Genomic DNA, 13,043 nt, shown 5'->3' on the forward strand with positions numbered 1-13,043 from the left:
TGGCCTCCGATTCAGCAAAACTTTCTCACTTATTCATTGCAGTTAACAACACCCTGGCCTTGCCTGCAGATCCCAATTAATCCTGCATTTTGGAGTTGCACAGGTGCTACAGTGAAGTAGTCTGACCTCAAACATAACCCTTTTCCTTTATTATTAATAGTTCGAGAGAAGCAAGAGGAAGGAAGGAGAAGAGAAAAAAATGAACAATTAATTTTCTATCTATAGAAGAACTGTTTTAGAACTAAAGAACTATGATTAAGTCAGAGAGCTGAAGTGCAGCACCCACCCAATTGTCAGAGAGAGAGATTTAAGATTCAAGGACAACTCCTGATAATATTTCTAATGAATGTGATTTCACTTTCATCTGGATCAGCAAACAGCAAAGTTCATCATTTAAATATTACAGTAGGAAAGATCAGATACTACAGTGATCGGTGCATTAACACACAGACAAGCATTCAGGATGAAGAAATGTATTTTACGGCATTAGCAACCATGATAAAGATAAGAATTTTTTAAATGATCACATTCTTTATTACTTTTGACCATGTAAGACCAGAGTTCAAATCCACAGTCCAGAGTATCCTTCAGTACTGTAAAAGCACAGAAATACAGCTTGGATGGATGCACAAGAAATTTGGGGAAGGAAAAACTTCAGGGTCCAGAAAAAAAACAACACTTCCAGAGCATGAAATCCCTCACTGTCGCCAATGCCAAGACAATGTCTTGGAGATTAGACAAGATCAAACGCTGATCTTTACCTCCTATGATAAATATCATTTCTTACCTAATAGGCCTCCTCTTGGAAAATTAAAATTAACCCTACCACTTTAAGTGTAAGTGTAGTAGGAGAAACCCTCCCAAAAGATAAGAAGCTGGAAACAGGAATTGCCATACTAAATCTGACAGTAGTCCATCTAGTCCTGTATCATTGGTGGATAACTGCAAGTGTCAGCTGCTTAAGAGAAAGATGCAACAAACTGCAATAAGCAATTCTGGAATAACACAAGGGAAGTTTCCTCCTAACCCCATATAGTTAAAGGCAGGCTTATGAGAAAGTTTGAAAAGATTTTTAACTTGATTTTATCCATCTTGTTCCAAGTTTTTTAAATATTTGAGAAGGAGGAGTATAACATGCTCGCTTCAGAGCTAGTTCATTCCCAGGCTCTTACCCACCTCCTTGCCAAACGTTGAGCATACACAACTATTCACACATCTGAAGCTTCCCCATGTACTCAACCAGCTTCTATCAGCAAAATGCAATAAAGGGAGAAATCAGGGAGGCCCTTAAATTTCAACGTATTAAACACTTGACATGCTCATGGCCCATAAAGGTGAAGTACACCAGAAAAAGAACATGCAAATTTCATAGTAAGGCAGCACCAAAAAATGTACTTCCTTATCAATTGATTTTCAAAGGTTCATCAATAAAAACAAATACAAAATGAATGGAGAACATTCTCACCCCGCAATAATTTTTGTAACATCTATGTAGTTCAGGGAACTTTCTGTGTTGAACATTTAAATAATTCCTTCGCTAGCGGCCAAATTTCAATGTCTTTAATGGAACAAAGAGAGTGTCACGCCATTAAAGATTTGGTAGTATGATACCAGATCTATGACTTACATAGGGATAGCAGGAGAATTAAAAGTAACAAAGTTTTTTCCTGTGTAAATTCTATGATAAAAATATGCTTACATAGTGGACAACAGGCAAAATATAGGCTACAGTTTTAGAAAGGGGGATATAAATGTACTGTAGTCACTCTTTTTCACTAGAAAAAATAGTAGCAAGGGAATATTTTTAAAAGATATCACCCCTCTATGCACAGGATAAGAAAGGTTTTACTTTTAAAAGTGCCAGCTAACATCAAAATAGCCCTGCTATGAAATGACCACTACAACAGTGTGCTCATTCCCCTACTTAATACATAAAATCAGTATTGAGGATAGAAAAATGTGGTTTAAAGCATTAGCAAACAACCATAGAAAGTGTAATGAGCGAAAGAGCCAGAAGGCTAACTACTGAGTACACATGTAGCATCAACAGGACAGATAAATTATAAGATGTTACATCATACTGATGTCTATTAAAAACATTAAAAGGTTACAATACTATATATAAAGTAGACAAAACTATTGCTAACTCAGAATAAATACTGAATGAATATCACAATGGCGTTGTTTATAAAGCCTATAACAGAACATAGCATGAGATAAGTTTTAATATATTTATCCTAATATAACTTCCAACCATTATCAGTTCACATTATTACAATAATTGCTAGCTCCACTGACTGGGAATTAATTACATTCATTTTATCATTTAGGGGTTTCTTAATTGTATTCTACACCACAGAGTGACTCCCTTGTGTTGATTAAAACAGAGTTCAAACCAGTGGTCCATCTGAATTTATAGGTAAAAGAGATGAAGATTAAAAACAAAAAGATTGGGACATGAATGAAAATCCATAAGACTAACAGGTGAATTTATTTTCCAACACACCCCCACATGCAGCACCTCCAGACCAAAAAAAGAGTGGCCTCTGTAAGATATACATTGCATAAACATTCTTTTTGTAAAAAGATAGAGGCTGCACTGTATGCAGATTATGACATTTGAAGAAACTCTTTGTCAAAAGAAACTTTCTGATTTGCATGTTTCACATTTTAAAAAAATCTTAACTAAATAATTCTGATCCTTTTCAATGTATACAAGGACAGATCACTTGCATAGCTTTTCCTGCTGTTTGTCAACCTTTGGCTGGATTTAAGATGAAGTGTAACACTATATGCAAATCAATAAACTATTTGTGGCTTACCTTGGCACTGAAATCCTTGTTTCCCAAACCCCCTGCAAAGGAAAAAGACAAACACCGTCTTAACATATTTAGTTATTACTTCTTCCCACTAACCTACTATAAGAAAAAAAACCCTCACATTAAACAACATTTCAGGTTTTGTTAAGAAAGCAAAAGATTTTATAATACAAAACAAAGCATTAACCCATCTATTTCAAAGATGAGAATAGCAGCAGATTCCAGCTATGTAAATTCATTTTCTGGTAAACCTTTATTTTATTTTTATTTTATTTTACAAGCAATTTTGGATCTGCAATTAGTGTCATCTGTGAATATTACATAATGTTACAATTCACTTCATGACATGTGTATATTTACAATATTATAAATACTCCAACTGCTCGAGGGCTATAGAAAGAACCACAGTTAGATTCTAAGATGAATTTTAGTATGCATATTGAGATTTAACTATCTACAACAGAAAGGGGTTTGATGCTGGTTGATTTGGGGCTTTTACAAAGAATATTCAGCTAACAACAGAGAAAATAAATTAATAATGGCCACTGCTTTAATAACGATTATACTTCTAATCTTTTAAAAATAATTCTATTTATAAGTTATCATTGTTTGAAACAATGATTTAAACATGTGCATGGTACTAGCTATCGTACCCAGAGTTTAATAATATATTAAATCTCATGCAAATCACCACCTCATTTTTTCATTTTGACAAGAGTTCTTTTTAGTTGTTTTTGATACTCATTTACACACTCTCTACATCCTCTCATTTGAGGATGTTTTGTATCTGACAAATATCCAGCAAAAGCCATTATATTGAATATAGCTCCCTTTAGCAAAAATAAGTATGAAGTTTGGCTACAAAATTTATGATTAAATAACTAACAACATCTCTTCCTCATATCCAAACATTTATTGTGATTTAGAGAAAAAATCATTTAAAAAACCTCATGCAACCTTCAGTAAAAATTTACTTCAAATTAAAGTTGACATTAAAGGGACACTCAACTTTGCGAAAAAAATTAGTCTTATCTGAAACGTTTTTATTACTGTTATTACAAGTGAAACATAAGATCATGATACTGGACAGATTATAAAACTGTATTTGCTTATTTACTCTGAGTATATTTGACAATACTTTGCATAGTGTCTTCTCACTGTTTCCTAGTTTGCGTGGGTCTTTCACTCCATAACATGAGAAAAACTGTTTTTGTTTTTCTAAAATATAATTATAAAACCACAAAACAGACAACAGGACTAAGGCTGGACGCAGAACCTGAAACTACTTTTAGGTTGTTTCTTTATTTTGTTAGGTGATTAGATTTCAAGACAACAGTGTTCTTTGACCAGCTAAACTGAGAATGCATCCTTTCTTCATGGTTTGTACTGAAAGACACTAGTCCACTTTGAGTCTCTTCCATGCAATCTATACTGTAATGAATCTTTATCTTATCCAAAATTTCACAAAATAAAGCAAAACTTGGGTAGAATTTCCTTTAAACAAATTTCGCAAGCGTAAATAAGAATCTGCTACTTAATTTGATATTAAGATCATCAAGTTTGACTGAAAACAAAGAAAACAAAAAACAACCCACACATATTTGGGGAGGAACTTCATTCCACCAAAATATTACATGTTCTTTATTCACACCACCAAATGCTGAATAGTCACATTCTTGATTTTTACCCCTCAACTGGAAATTGTTATGGGGATGCAACAGTTAGGTGTCCACTTAATGACCTCTGAAGATGCCATACTTGCATGTTTTTGGTGCAAAAGCACCCGGTATTTCATCTCACTTTAAACCAATACTGAAAAACAATGTACTGAAGCTGCTGCATGCTGTCTTTGAAGAACATTTAACAGCTTCCTAGACTTACTAGCAAGGAAAGACCACAGCATACAACTACTCTTGCCACCTGTCAACAACAGGATATCCTTTCACTTTCAAATACATCCTGTAATCAGGTGCCTTTTATCATGACGGTATTGTTTTTAAAAACTGCATTATTCATCTGTCCCAATACATGCTGACAATAACCCTGCAGCATTCTTTCACACCTGCCAAGTCTCACTCATTTTGGATTTATTTTAAAGCAGTTTTTAAATTCTTTTACTTTTACAATGAAGGGTTTTGCAATTTCCCTCAAATTGCGATAGTGTGAGAAGCCAGAACTTCTTTTTCTCTTTTCTATAGTCTGCCTATACCCATTTCAGCCACTCCTCCCCCCATATATTTTCAACAGTTTGTTGCATGCTCCTCTCTCACATTTTATTCTGTTTGCTAACACAATCAGTCTCTCTTCCACAGCACCCAAGTTAAAGGAAGCAGTACAAAGAGAGAACTGAGAATGTACAGTAGGCCAAGGGTCATGCCGTCCAGTGCATGCTGAGGGAGCCAGCCAAGTGCAGTGTGCACACAGCCAGTTGCATGCATTCTCCTCACAATCTTTTCACACTGCTGAGCCCCGAGGAATAACAGACCTTACTTTCAGCAGTGCTCATCACCACCCACCGCTCTCAATAACATCAGTGGGAAAGGTGGGTTCTCCTCAAATTTGAAGATCAAGCCCCTCCGTCTCTCCTCTCCACACACAAGTTGCAGTATGCAACATAAAGAGAAGGAAGCACATGAATGTATATAATTTACAAATAAGACAAGTGTCCCACCCATTCCCACTGTCTCATCCAGCTCAGGCCACAGGGTATGAGCAATCAGTCTGCACACTACTCATTGCTGCCCTGCTTAGCAGAGGGCATACGATGCAGCTAAGCCAACTGCATGCAAGCGCACACTGAAATTGCCCTGTCTGACCTAGGTTATGAGCGAGCTGAGTACACCACCTGGACAAGAGCATGATAAGGACTAACAATTCAGTTTTTGCTTCTGGATTCTGAACGGTTTGTTGTAGAGCCTTCCAACCTGCCCTGAACCCAACAGCACCCAATTCCCAGTGTCAGGTTTGAATCCATCAGGTTGGGTCTGAAAAGAATCAACCCTCTTGGATCCAGGTCTGGTCAGGTAGGCTCTGATCATCTCCTCCTGCCTGTGAAGTTGGTGCTGCTGCAGCAGCTGCATGCCCCACTCCTGCCAACCACCACCTCGCTGTGCTCTGAATGCTGCAGAGTGCACTCACGAGTCACAGCACATCTCACTCCACAGCGCAGGAAGGCAGCAGTGGCAGGGTACACACCTGCTACTGTGCTGACCCCATGGGCAGGAGACAGCTCGAGAGGATTCACAGGCACAAGAAGTGAGAAGCCACTACCCAACTGAACCCCAAGTACGAAGTGTCGGGTCCAGGTTGGAACTAAAAAAGACTTGACACACTCAGGTCAGGTTTGTGCTTAGGTTGCATTCAGGTCAGTCTTTAAAATTAGGCCCAAGCAGACTTCTAATCTAATTATTTTGTTCTCTCTGTCTCTCAGCAGCCTCTTTCCTATACTTGCCAACCTAGAGGCATCAGCTGCAATGTATTGTCTAGTCTCCCTGCCCTCCACAGGCAGCAACAGGGAACACAGGAACAACTATCACAAAGATAGGCTGCAAAAGTTTTGCTGAATGACTGGAGAGTGGTGCAAATGCTGGGAAGCAGGGAGGTCCCTTACCAGATTAAATCAGTGGCTGTAGAACCCGGGCAGGATGAGATTAGATGTATGAATGCTAGGGAATCATAAAGTGGGCATGTGTGGGAGACTCAGCAAATGAAATCAATGAAGCGACAGCATAACTTGGATTGGGGGAGGAGGGATAAGTATGTACGATGGTCGGGAGGAGATGAGGTGTGCTCCGAGTAGCACAATAGGGAAACAGATGTTTAGGGGATGGAGGACAGTCCAAGCAATAATCCCCCAATTAAACTGATCCTGTGGCTGCAGAACATGGGTTGGATGCATAGCTGAGGACTGCAGGGAGTGTTTTTTTCTTGCCCAAGGGACCAAGTGTCATTTCCCAGGCATCCCTAGGGTGCATGGAGGTCTCCCTAAGAGACTTACAAAATGAAGTGCAAAGGCTGCAAAACAGGAGTGCGTGTGCATTACGGCACGGGTCAGAGAGTATAATGGGAGGTGATGTCGAGTTGTTCCCAGGGTTCAAGCTAGGGGGTTGCCCAGTTAGAATCACCAGTGGCTGCAGGATGTGCGCAAAATGCATTCCTATAGGCGAGTTACTAGGGAAGTCGCCAAAAGAAGTTAACGTACTGTACGAGCTGCGGAAGGTGTGCTGGGCAACAGGGGTGAATACATAGATATGTCGTGCTGAAGACAATATTGCTGTGTGGGGGGGAAGGTCACTCAGATTAAATGGGTGCAGTAGGGCTGCAGTAAGTGGCCTAGCTAAGGCGATCAGATTTAGGGGAAGGTACATGGCATGGAGGAAATCCTCCCTAGCAAGGTGTGAGAATAGCAAGGTACAAGCAGTATAGTGGGGTCTCTTATCAAATTACATGGGTGCAGTGGCAGCATAAAGTGGGCTGGCTGAAGTGGGTAGTTCATGATGCAGATGTTACAGGCAAGGTAGCAGGGAGTCTCACCAGATGAAGTCAGTCCAGTGGCTGCAGGAAGATAACTAGCTAAAAAAGCAGTATGGGGGGCGGAGGGGGGCTGTGATATAGGGAGCAGGGGCTGCACTAGGGGGCTCTCTCACCAGAAGAAGTCAGTGCAATGGCTGCAGGAGGGGATGATATAGAGGCAGTATACAGGGAGTCACTGCAGTAGCAGCAGAAGGGTGGGTGGCTGGGGGGGCATGGGCAGTATAGGAAACAGGGGTGGTATAGGGGCAGTGTAAGTGGCAGGGAGCAATATGGGCGTGGTATAGGGGCAGGGGCAGCACAGGAGCAGTACAGGGGTCTCTCACCAGGTGAAGTCAGTACAGGGCTGCGGAGGGGGGAGGGTTGTGGGAGGTATAGGGTGATGTAAGTGGCAGGGAGTAGTACGGAGGTGGTATAGGGACAGAGCAGTACAGGGGCAGGGGAGGATCAGTACAGCGGTCTCTCACCAGGTGAAGCTGGTGCAGGGCTGAAGGAGGGGATTTGCCCGGGGGGGAGGTATAGGGACGGGGGGGGGGGGAGGCATACAGTATCTCACCAGATGAAGTCAGTGCAGGGCTGTAGGAGGGGAGTTGCCCAGGGGGCAGTATAAGGACAGGGAGCAGGACAGTGGTGGTATACAGGCAGTAGAGCAAGACAGGTGTCTCTCACCAGAAGAAGTCGGTGCAATGACTGCAGGAAGGGGAGTTGCCCGGGGGGATGGTATACGGACAGGGGCAGGATACAAGGCAGGGAGCAGTATGGGGGTGGTATAGGGGGTCTCTCACCAGATGAAGTCGGTGCAAGGCTGCAGGGGGGAGTTGCCGAGGTGGCGGTATAAGGGACAGGGAGCAGGATGGGGGTGGTATACAGGCAGTAGAGCAGAACACGAGTCTCCTACCAGATGAAGTCGGTGCAGGGCTGCAGGAGGGGAGTTGCACGGGGGGCCGTAGAGGGACAGGGCAGTATAAGGTGCAGGAGCAGGATGGGGGTGCTGTGATGTCTCTCACCAGATGAAGTCAGTGCAGTGGCTGCAGGAGGGCAGCTACCCAGGGGGCAGTATAGGGACAGGGGTAGTACAGGGGGTGGTATAAGGGGCAGGAGCAGGTCAGGGGCATTGGGGGGGTCGCTCACCAGATGAAGTTGGTGCAGTGGCTGCAGGAGGGGAGTTACACAGGGGGTGGTAGAGGGACAGGGGCGGTATAAAGGGCAGCACAGGGGCAGTATAAGGGCCGGCATGGGAGTCTCTCACCAGATGAAGTTGGTGCAGTGGCTGCAGGAGGGAAGTTGCGTGGGGAGTGGAAGAGGGACAGGAGCAGGATGGGGACTGCATAAGGGGCAGGGACAGCATAGGGGCGGTGTGAGGGTCTCTCACTGCAGGAGGGGAGTTGCACAAGGCAGGACAGGGGCGGTATAAGGGGCAGTGAGCAGGACGGGGGCGGTGTGGGGGTCTCTCACCAGATGAAGTCCGTGCAGTGGCTGCAGGAGGAGGAGTTGCACGGGGGGCGGTAGAGGGGCACGGGCGGTATAAAGGGCAGCACCGGGGGTGGTATGAGGGGTGGTGTGGGGGTCTCTCACCAGATGAAGGTGCAGTGGCTGCAGTAGGGGAGTTGCACAGGGGGCAGTAGAGGGGACAGGGGCAGGATAAGGGGCAGGGGCAGTGTGGGGATCTCTCACCAGATGAAGGTGCAGGGCTGCAGGAGGGGAGTTGCACGGGGGGCGGCAAAGGGGACAGGGGCAGAATAAGGGGCAGGGTTGGTGTGGGGGTCTCTCACCAGATGAAGTCAGCGCAGGGCTGCAGGAGGGGAGTTGCACGGGTGCGGTAGAGGGGCAGGGGCAGTATAAAGGACAGGGGCAGTGTGGGGGTCTCTCACCAGATGAAGGTGCAGGGCTGCAGGAGGGGAGTTGCACGGGGGGCGGCAGAGGGGACGGGGCAGTATAGGGAGCAGGGGCGATGTGGGGGTCTCTCACCAGATGAAGTTGATGCAGGGCTGCAGGAGGGGAATTGCACGGGGGGTGGCAGAGGGGACAGCGGCAGGGACGATGTGGGGGTCTCTCACCAGATGAAGTCAGTGCAGGGCTGCAGGAGGGGAGTTGCACGGGGGCAGTAGAGGGGACGGGGCAGTATAAGGGGCAGGGGCGGTATGGGGGTCTCTCACCAGATGAAGTCGGTGCAGGGCTGCAGGAGGGGAGTTGCACGGGGGGCGGCAAAGGGGACAGGGGCAGAATAAGGGGCAGGGGTGGTGTGGGGGTCTCTCACCAGATGAAGTCAGCGCAGGGCTGCAGGAGGGGAGTTGCACGGGTGCGGTAGAGGGGCAGGGGCAGTATAAAGGACAGGGGCAGTGTGGGGGTCTCTCACCAGATGAAGGTGCAGGGCTGCAGGAGGGGAGTTGCACGGGGGGCGGCAGAGGGGACGGGGCAGTATAAGGGGCAGGGGCGATGTGGGGGTCTCTCACCAGATGAAGTTGATGCAGGGCTGCAGGAGGGGAGTTGCACGGGGGGTGGCAGAGGGGACAAGGTCAGGGGCGGTGTGGGGGGTCTCTCACCAGATGAAGTTGGTGCAGGGCTGCAGGAGGGGAGTTGCACGGGGGGCGGCAGAGGGGACAGCGGCAGGGACGATGTGGGGGGCTCTCACCAGATGAAGTCGGTGCAGGGCTGCGGGAGGGGAGTTGCCCGGGGGGCGGTATAAGGGGCAGGGGCGGTGTGGGGGTCTCTCACCAGATGAAGTCGGTGCAGGGCTGCGGGAGGGGAGTTGCCCGGGGGGCGGTATAAGGGGCAGGGGCGGTGTGGGGGGCTCTCACCAGATGAAGTCGGTGCAGGGCTGCAGGAGGGGAGTTGCCCGGGGGGCGGTATAAGGGGCAGGGGCGGTGTGGGGGGCTCTCATCAGATGAAGTCGGTGCAGGGCTGCGGGACGGGAGTTGCCCGGGGCGCGGTATAGGAGGCAGGGGCGGTGTGGGGGTCTCTCACCAGATGAAGTCGGTGCAGGGCTGTGGGAGGGGAGTTGCCCAGGGGGCGGTATAAGGGGCAGGGGCGGTGTGGGGGGCTCTCACCAGATGAAGTCGGTGCAGGGCTGCGGGAGGGGAGTTGCCCGGGGGGCGGTATAAGGGGCAGGGGCGGTGTGGGGGGCTCTCACCAGATGAAGTCGGTGCAGGGCTGCGGGAGGGGAGTTGCCCGGAGGGCGGTATAAGGGGCAGGGGCGGTGTGGGGGGCTCTCACCAGATGAAGTCGGTGCAGGGCTGCGGGAGGGGAGTTGCCCGGGGGGCGGTATAAGGGGCAGGGGCGGTGTGGGGGGCTCTCACCAGATGAAGTCGGTGCAGGGCTGCGGGAGGGGAGTTGCCCGGGGGGCGGTATAAGGGGCAGGGGCGGTGTGGGGGGCTCTCACCAGATGAAGTCGGTGCAGGAGGGGAGTTGCCCGGGGGGCGGTATAAGGGGCAGGGGCGGTGTGGGGGTCTCTCACCAGATGAAGTCGGTGCAGGGCTGCGGGAGGGGAGTTGCCCGGGGGGCGGTATAGGGGGCAGGGGCGGTGTGGGGGGCTCTCACCAGATGAAGTCGGTGCAGGGCTGCAGGAGGGGAGCTGCCCGGGGGGCGGTATAGGGGGCAGGGGCGGTGTGGGGGGCTCTCACCAGATGAAGTCGGTGCAGGGCTGCAGGAGGGCAGCTGCCCGGGGGGCGGTATAGGGGGCAGGGGCGGTGTGGGGGGCTCTCACCAGATGAAGTCGGTGCAGGGCTGCGGGAGGGGAGTTGCCCGGGGGCGGTATAAGGGGCAGGGGCGGTGTGGGGGGCTCTCACCAGATGAAGTCGGTGCAGGAGGGGAGTTGCCCGGGGGGCGGTATAGGGGGCAGGGGCGGTGTGGGGGTCTCTCACCAGATGAAGTCGGTGCAGGGCTGTGGGAGGGGAGTTGCCCGGGGGGCGGTATAAGGGGCAGGGGCGGTGTGGGGGTCTCTCACCAGATGAAGTCGGTGCAGGGCTGCGGGAGGGGAGTTGCCCGGGGGGCGGTATAAGGGGCAGGGGCGGTGTGGGGGGCTCTCACCAGATGAAGTCGGTGCAGGGCTGCAGGAGGGGAGTTGCCCGGGGGACGGTATAAGGGGCAGGGCGGTGTGGGGGGCTCTCACCAGATGAAGTCGGTGCAGGGCTGCGGGAGGGGAGTTGCCCGGGGGGCGGTATAAGGGGCAGGGGCGGTGTGGGGGTCTCTCACCAGATGAAGTCGGTGCAGGGCTGCAGGAGGGGAGTTGCCCGGGGCGTGGTATAAGGGGCAGGGGCGGTGTGGGGGGCTCTCACCAGATGAAGTCGGTGCAGGAGGGGAGTTGCCCGGGGGGCGGTATAAGGGACAGGGGCGGTGTGGGGGGCTCTCACCAGATGAAGTCGGTGCAGGAGGGGAGTTGCCCGGGGGGTGGTATAGGGGGCAGGGGCGGTGTGGGGGGCTCTCACCAGATGAAGTCGGTGCAGGGCTGCGGGAGGGGAGTTGCACGGGGGGCGGTATAAGGGACAGGGGCGGTGTGGGGGGCTCTCACCAGATGAAGTCGGTGCCGGGCTGCGGGAGGGGAGTTGCCCGGGGGGCGGTATAGGGGGCAGGGGCGGTGTGGGGGGCTCTCACCAGATGAAGTCGGTGCAGGGCTGCGGGAGGGGAGTTGCCCGGGGGGCGGTATAAGGGGCAGGGGCGGTGTGGGGGTCTCTCACCAGATGAAGTCGGTGCAGGGCTGCAGGAGGGGAGCTGCCCGGGGGGCGGTATAGGGGGCAGGGGCGGTGTGGGGGGCTCTCACCAGATGAAGTCGGTGCAGGGCTGCAGGAGGGGAGTTGCCCGGGGGGCGGTATAAGGGGCAGGGGCGGTGTGGGGGGCTCTCACCAGATGAAGTCGGTGCAGGGCTGCAGGAGGGGAGTTGCCCGGGGGGCGGTATAAGGGGCAGGGGCGGTGTGGGGTCTCTCACCAGATGAAGTCGGTGCAGGAGGGGAGTTGCCCGGGGGGCGGTATAGGGGGCAGGGGCGGTGTGGGGGGCTCTCACCAGATGAAGTCGGTGCAGGGCTGCAGGAAGGGAGTTGCCCGGGGGGCGGTATAGGGGGCAGGGGCGGTGTGGGGGGCTCTCACCAGATGAAGTCGATGCAGGAGGGGAGTTGCCCGGGGGGCGGTATAAGGGGCAGGGGCGGTGTGGGGGTCTCTCACCAGATGAAGTCGGTGCAGGGCTGCGGGAGGGGAGTTGCCCGGGGGCGGTATAAGGGGCAGGGGCGGTGTGGGGGGCTCTCACCAGATGAAGTCGGTGCAGGGCTGCAGGAGGGGAGTTGCCCGGAGGGCGGTATAAGGGGCAGGGGCGGTGTGGGGGGCTCTCACCAGATGAAGTCGGTGCAGGGCTGCGGGAGGGGAGTTGCCCGGGGGGCGGTATAGGGGGCAGGGGCGGTGTGGGGGGCTCTCACCAGATGAAGTCGGTGCAGGGCTGCGGGAGGGGAGTTGCCCGGGGGGCGGTATAAGGGGCAGGGGCGGTGTGGGGGGCTCTCACCAGATGAAGTCGGTGCAGGGCTGCAGGAGGGGAGTTGCCCGGGGGGCGGTATAGGGGGCAGGGGCGGTGTGGGGGGCTCTCACCAGATGAAGTCGGTGCAGGGCTGCGGGAGGGGAGTTGCCCGGGGGCGGTATAGGGGGCAGGGGCGGTGTGGGGGGCTCTCACCAGATGAAGTCGGTGCAGGGCTGTGGGAGGGGAGTTGCCCGGGG

The 13,043-nt window shown here is 51.0% G+C and overlaps 1 protein-coding gene across 3 annotated transcripts in view; it reads right to left on the bottom strand.

The window, feature by feature from the left end:
* PRKCA (protein kinase C alpha) overlaps positions 1–13,043 on the bottom strand; it is a 315,869-nt gene that overhangs the window by 300,476 nt on the left and 2,350 nt on the right. For all 3 annotated transcript variants that reach the window (XM_050920648.1, XM_050920649.1, XM_050920651.1), the window contains exon 2: positions 2,823–2,854. In XM_050920648.1, the coding sequence (XP_050776605.1) occupies positions 2,823–2,854 (32 nt within the window). The remainder of the gene's footprint in view (positions 1–2,822; positions 2,855–13,043) is intronic.

This window comes from Gopherus flavomarginatus, chromosome 12 (genome assembly GCF_025201925.1).
Source record: "Gopherus flavomarginatus isolate rGopFla2 chromosome 12, rGopFla2.mat.asm, whole genome shotgun sequence".
Taxonomy (NCBI): Eukaryota; Metazoa; Chordata; order Testudines; family Testudinidae; genus Gopherus; species Gopherus flavomarginatus.